The sequence below is a fragment of the Zea mays genome, chromosome 1, assembly GCF_902167145.1.
Source record: "Zea mays cultivar B73 chromosome 1, Zm-B73-REFERENCE-NAM-5.0, whole genome shotgun sequence".
Taxonomy (NCBI): Eukaryota; Viridiplantae; Streptophyta; class Magnoliopsida; order Poales; family Poaceae; genus Zea; species Zea mays.
The window spans coordinates 225,830,871-225,838,308 of NC_050096.1; the positions used below are offsets into that span (position 1 = coordinate 225,830,871).

A 7,438-nucleotide genomic window follows, 5' to 3' on the forward strand; every position below is an offset into this window, starting at 1 on the left:
TTGGATTTCGCATCGCCCCTCCGCTCCCAGATTGTCGCGCCGCGCTTCCGCCATTTTCGCTGCCGCGCCCTCGACACCCCCTCCCAAGCTCGTGCCCGCCCGGCCGCCCCTACCGCCATCGTGTGCCCCTGCCTGTCTCTGCCGCCGTGCCGTGCCCCGCCCCCAGTCCCAGAGGCGAGCGCAAGAAAATCCCCAATCCCCACGCCACAGCCTCCCCTCCCACCCCGTCTCCTCCAAATTCAATCGTCTCCAAGCGCGAATCTGCCCCGTCTCCAAATCCCAGGCAGGCAGCCAACCATCCATGGAGTGCGAGCCGGAGGAACTGCAGTTCCTGGGCGTCGTCGTCATCTACCGCTTCTCCGCGGAGATCCTCCGAGGCCCGCACCGCCCGCTCTTCGCGCGCATCGCGGCCGCCTTCGCGCTGCCCCTCTCCGCGCTCTTCCTCCTGCACGTCGCCATCTCCCACGCGTTCTTCACCCACATCGACTCCGACGACACGGCCCTGGACGCATCCTCCCCGGGCACCGACACGCAGCGCCACTTGCTGTCCCGCCTCGCCTCCGACTGGCTCGCCCTGCTCCTCTTCAAGTCCGCCTACCTCCTCGCACTTCTCCTGCTCTCGCTCCTCTCCGTCGTCTCCGACAAGCGCGACGCGCTCACCTTCCCGCGCGTGCTCTCCGTCGTGCCCCGCGTCTGGCGGAGGCTCACCGCCACGTTCCTCGCCGCCTTCGCGCTCCTCTTCGCCTACCACGTCGTCGTCGTGCTCGTCTTCATCGGCCTCCTCGTCGCCGCGGACAACGGCTCCGCCCTCGCGGGCCTGCTTGCCTTCCTCGTCGTCGTCGCCTACTTGCTTGGCCTTGGAGACCTCGGCGTCGTCTGGCACCTCGCCAACGTCGTCTCCGTGCTCGAGGACCACAAGGGCTTCGCCGTCATGCGCAAGAGCAAGGACCTCATCAGGGGGAAGCTCGTCACCGCGGGGGCCATATTCTTCACGCTCAACGTTGTCTTCGCCGCCGTCGAGCTCGGCTTCCGCGCCTGGGTCGTCAGGGGATCCGGTGCCGCGTCGTCCAGGCTCTTGCTCGGCCTCATCATGCTCGTCGTGCGCTGTTGCGTCGTCATGCTCGCGCTCGTCACGCAGACCATAGTCTACCTCGTGTGCAAGAGCTACCACCACGAGAGCCTCGACAACGCCAACATCTCCGACCACCTCGAGGTCTACCTCGGCGACTACGTCCCGCTAAACGCGTCCGACGTGCAGATGGAGCAGTTCCAGGTCTGACTGTGAATCCCATAGCTTCTTTCTGTCTTTATCACTGCTCGCCAATCCATCCTCTGATGCTGGAATTCTCCTGTTACCACCGGCAGCCAGGTAATCTGTAATTGTGTACGTACAGCAGCACATGATGAACATACTTGCGTTAAGTAGGAAGAATTGGGAATTTTTGTCTTGGGGTACAAGAATAATGGGGATCTGTACTTCCCTTAGTTTCTTCCTAAGGACATGATTCCTTCCCTTGTTTACATGATATATAAACAGGAGATGGATGAAATTGGACATGCCGAATTTACAAACTTACTATCAAAGTGTGTGTGTGTGTGTTATCAGTTGCTATGGGGATCTGGAACTGAGAGGGATGCATGCCTGATTGCTGTGCTAGGTGGGAGATTTTGATATTTGCCATCACCACGCCCACATTTCATAGACGATGGAACCACAATTCATAGACACAGTGGCAATTATAACAAAGAGACAATGTTTTGAGTGGCAAAATTTCAATTTATTTCTCAGTCAATCTGTGATTCAGAATGAACTGGGCGGTCGCCCACATATCTGTGTACTTTTGTACTGTGTTCCTGATATTGATAGGTTGTAGAAACTCTGATGGGGATGAGATTTCTCTACAGGTTGGTTCTTGCAGGATAGAGTATGACCGCTGGGTGAACACCTTCTCGCCGGAGGGGTGGTTGTTCTAGGTCGGCATCGACCATTGCCCCCCACCCGGCGCGCCACAACTCATCGAGGACGTCTGCTTCTCCCTCGACGCCAGCCAACGATGCCTCCATGGGATGTGAAGTATCTATGATATTTCAAGAAAAATTGCAAAGACTGTACGATGATGGTTACAAGCTGGTTAGTAGGTTTCTTTTCACCAGTTCTTTTTAAATCATTCACTTATCGTTTTACTTCTATTTTTTTTGTTTTAATGTTTTGACATATATATCTTATTTAGTATACTTAATTATGTATTGCTTTGATTTCAGTGGCTTATATAATGTATGTTGTTTTTAGGTCATATTCACCAATGAGTCAAATATTGAGCGCTGGAAGAACAAGCGACAACAAGCTGTTGACTCCAAAGTTGGCCGCCTTGATAACTTTATTCAATGTGTTAAAGCCCCTATTCAGGTATGCTGCAAACTTGTTTTCTTTATCTCCAATCTGAGCAGCCATTCAAATAAAGAAGGAATAAAGAGGTATATCTGTTATTTTTATTCCTGATAACTGAAATGTGCATCACCCTATAACTTAAATCACCTGATCTTATTTACAGTCAGTTTGTGGCTGTTGTGCTCTGCAATACTATCTATTTTTTTTGAAGGTGCCATGAAAAACCATCATAAAAAATCATACCTTGTTTAGGAGACCAAACTAACTTCTGAATTCAGTTATACCACTGTTGTTTCTGTTACACTTTATGAAACCCATTGTATCTATTTTTGCAATCTAAATTAACCAAAATAACTAAGTCAAGTAAGTTTATGAAAAGCAGTTCTGGCAAACAAGATTATTGCATCTCACCTTAATGCCAAATGTAACTTTAATCTACTATTTTTTTGAGATACGTAAACATAAAAACTGGAATATATGTTTTTTCTGTGTTTGGTCAGAAATGCATTTGGATTTTCCATGAATTCCAGTCTTTCACATACCCATCTACTTGCTATCCTGCTACTGGACGAGGTGACAAGCACGCTAGGACGTGGAGTCAGAGCGCGTCGTGCAGCAGGCGCTGGATCGGGTGAAGAACTGGACCACCGTGTTGGTGGCGCACCGGCTGTTGACGATCAAGAACGCCGACGTCATCTCGGTGTTGCAGGACGATGAATAGGGGGCGCACCAGCACCTGATCGAGAACAAGAACAACGCCTACCACAAGCTCGTCAACTTGCAACAGCAGCAACAGATGTCGCAGCAGAGCTTATGAGACATTTGAATACAAAAAATCGTGTTTCTGTATCTTCCTATGGTCCTTTTCGGTAGAAAGTGGTTAATTTAACTCTGTAGCCATCCGTGCAGAGCTTAAATTTACCGCTATCTTTGTAGTTTCTACTATGAATAGGGTTTTCTTCATATTATAAGTATACTATCTATTCATATAGAGATGGAATCATCGTTCCTCACAGCTGAAGCAACTGCTTATACCGAGAAAAATATAGACATGACTTTGGATATTCCAGTATTGATTTAACTCATGTATTATTTCTGTGTTTACTCAGAGGATATAATCAAGATGTTGAAGAAAAAGAATCTTGGAGGTAAGAACCCCCAAGGAGGAGGCGGAGGCGCTGCCTTTGCCCGGAGCCGGTGCTCGTGGCGACGTGAGCCTGGAGTTGTGGCACGCGTGCGCGGGCCCTGTTCCGCCGCTGCCGCGGAAGGGCGGCGCCGTCGTGTACCTGCCGCAGGGCCACCTCGAGCACATCAGCGGCGACACGACGCAAGGATCAGCCGCTGCGGCGGTGACGCCACACGTGCTCTACCGCGTCGTCGACGTCACCCTCCGCGTGAGCTCGTGCGGCTTCCAGCGGTGCACGCCCGTGCAGGCGGCGGTCATCTCGCACTTGGCTTGGGGATCTCAATTACCGGATCACACTGTCCTACCCATGACCGATCTGTGAAAGCGCTCGTGGAGATGCAAAACTGGAAAGCATTGTTGTAAAAAGACCAGGTGAGTGTTCAGTGCGACTACTACTTCGTAAAAACAATGTACTTACATGCAAACATTCTGATTACGAGTAACATTAAAAGGTAGCAAAATTCTTTCCGGTAGTAGTTACATTTCTTGTGACATTGGCAACCATTACTTTATATCCTATCATTCTTTTTTTTCTCCGATGACGTTACAATGCAAGCGTCAGTTGTGCAGGAAGGAGAAGAAGGTCTACTCGATGGCGATACTAGAGAGGAAAAAGTCACCGAACCGCCTTGTCATCGACGAGGCCACCAACGACGATAACTCCGTCGTCGCATTGCACCCTGACAGAGGCTGCAGCTCTTCCGCGGCGATATTGTGCTCCTCAAGGTCTTATATGGCTAATATGAGCTTGTTGCAGCAGCTTTGGGATGTTGAGCTAATTTAGCATATTGTATTACCACGTGACTGATCTCTGTGTGTTCGATCTGAATTCCGTGTATTTGGAGTGCAGACTTGTTAGAAATAAACTTAGCTTTTATCTCAAGTACTTGCTGAAGTGTTTAATGTTGTAATTTGTTGTATTGTTTGAGAACTTGAGTATGCTGAGGCAGTGAGGGTATTTGGGCTCCCTCTGCTTTGCTGCTGTAGTGTGTAGATTTTAGAAATTTATCAATTCACATTCGTACACCATTGATTCATTTGAAGGTAGTAGTAATCTAGATTTCTTTTATTGCTTGCTTCAGTAACATATTTTAATATACTTGATTTGTTATGTTCAAATCTCCTCATACATCTGTTCTAGATTTAAATGCAACCATTCTTTTTGTATGAATTAATTCATTGTTCAGAGTTAGAACAGAGAATCAACACTATTTAGTAATGCATGATTAACTCATTGTTCATAGTTAGAACAGGGAAGCAACACTATTTAGTATTATTCAAATTTGTCTTCATTGTTCTGCTAGATGAAGATGATGTGCTGCATACAAAATTCTTTTTTTTGTGATCCCTATCGTGATAATTTGGATTTGATGGCTGTACTTGTAACTCAAGTGTGTTCAAGGGACTAAACAAATGGATATGGGTTGGCCTATCTTTTTTAAAGTCTCTTTATGGCTACTGTTTGTCCATGAAACTATTTCTCACCTTATGCTTTGTGTTGTAGGGTAAGAAGAGGAAAGACACTATTTGCATTGTCCTTGCAGATGAAACCTGTGAGGAGCCAAAGGTTCAGATGAACAAGGTTGTCCGCCAGAACCTGAGGGTTAGGCTTGGTGATGTGGTTTCTGTCCACCAGTGCGAGGATGTGAAATATGGGAAGCGTGTGCACATTCTTCCAATTGATGATACAATTGAAGGCATTACAGGGAACCTATTTGATGCCTTCTTGAAACGTAAGTTTCTGATCTTGTGAATTTCTTAGTTGATCTAGGTTTTTTTGGGCATCAGCATGGCTCCATGGCACTTATTTCTCATGTAACTTCAACTGAAGTAGCTCCCTTTTCTTTTGTTGTCAATGGTTTACTGAGTTTTGATCAAGGAGGAGTCTGCCATTTGTTATGATGTTGGTGGAGTTAGAAAGAAAATGGCCCAAATCAAAGAGCTTGTTGAGCTTCCACTACGCCATCCTTAGCTTTTCAAATCTATTGGTGTGAAGCCACCAAAGGGCATATTGCTGTATGGGCCACCTGGTTCTGGAAAGACTCTTATTGCTCGCACTGTTGCAAACGAGACTTGCAACAAGACTGGAGCATTTTTCTTTCTAATCAATGGTCTAGAGATCACAAAATTTATATGTATAGCCAGGATGATTACAAAATCTTTTCTCATAACAATATAACACATTTATATATAAATTATCATGATATTATATGTCCCCGTTGCAACGCACGGGCGCTAACCTAGTTAGATTTATAAAAGTAAAGAATTAATGTTTTAAAAGATCAGCTATTTTTCATATTAATATGCATTTAAAATACTAAAACCTAATTCAATTTTAGAAAATTTAGTTTAACTCAGGAAAAATGAAGTCGCATGAAGATCGGCATCCAAGCCTGTCCAAATTGCCTTTTATGTGCTAAGCAACATGCGTAGACCTACGACAACGACAATCAAAGTTGTTTGATTGGTTTTAATCTAAAACAACTCCTACTGTTTTTATATTATATTGTTCTTATAGTTTACAGTCGCGGTAGTCCGAATAGATGGCTTATGAGAAGCGGACACATCTGTTCAAATGTTACAAGTCACACGTCTGATGGTCCAATAAGTTATGATATGCCTTCAAGCAGTGGCGTAGCTAGGATTTTTTCCTGAGGTATGTTATTATAATTTTTTCTTAAATAATTTAGCATAATCTATAATGGTTTGGTATACAAATATACAATTCATATTATAAAGATAAGAATAGCATATGAAACTATAGATTTAATATTTGAGTCTATAAGTGCATACATTACAATACAAATATAACATAAAGTAGTCCAAACATCAAGCATAAAAGTACACTAAATAAACATGCATACCTCTCTTCATGTTCAATCACTATAATGTACAAGTAACTTGATAGAGAATAACATAAAAATCATTTCATTTATAATGAGCTTCAGATTTACATAAAAAATTCTTCTAAAATCATTAAACATCACTCATCAAAATTGCAAACAAGAAATATGTTTACTAGAAATTTACCTTCTCGGCAGATGGCAGCGGCGGGCGGGTGGCCTGGTGCGGTGCTGAGTTGCTGATTGCTGGCGGTGGGCAATAGCGCACCGCGTGTGCTGCACTGCTGTCGTGCTGCGCTCTCCAATCTCCCTTGTGGCCCCGCCAGGCATCAGGCCGTCAGGGGCGATTAGGCAGCGGGAGCTAGGAGCCCAAACGACGTTTTGTTTTGGTGTTATTCCAACTTTCAAGCCTGCAAAGCTGCAAGTCGAGCTGCAACACTGCACCTGCTTTTTTTATAGCTACTGCGGATTGGTGGTCTGGTGGGCCGGCGCATAGGGTATGCCACGGCCCACCCGGACCACCCTTTAGCTACGCCACAGCCCTCAAGAAAGCAATATCACTATAAAGATAAACCACATGACACATATTGTTAATGTACAATGTCCCGGTAGTTAAGTAAGACATCGTGGATGAACAACTTTTTACAGTTTCCGTGATGGGTTGAACGTAGGGTTATAAATGCTACGAATATTATTTGTCTGTATTTGAATTCCAGTTCGTATTCGACTCCGAGTATTTATTACCTGATATGTATCTGATCTATATCCATATCTGTATACTCAAAGTTGGATATTTAAGATGTTGATATTCATTCAAATCTTATCCGACACAACTCAATATTATTTTTATCCGATCCGAATCCGAAGACAAAATATATGGAGCGAGTAATATCCATTTGTATCTAAAATGTTTATCTACGTCTGAAGGACAAGAGCTCATGAAAGAAATCCACTCTAGAATGTGTGGGTCTCACATATAGGCTTAAGGGCATAGTCGGAAAAGGTTTTTCATTAAGGGTG

General features: G+C 45.0%; 1 protein-coding gene across 1 annotated transcript; it reads left to right on the forward strand.

Annotated features, from left to right (window-relative positions):
* The first annotated feature begins 301 nt into the window (after nt 1-301).
* LOC103643340 (uncharacterized) lies at nt 302-1,479 on the forward strand. The gene has a single exon (XM_008666502.2). The coding sequence runs from the start codon at nt 302-304 to the stop codon at nt 1,277-1,279; it is 978 nt and encodes a 325-aa protein (XP_008664724.1). The 3' UTR covers nt 1,280-1,479.
* Nucleotides 1,480-7,438: the final 5,959 nt, after the last annotated feature.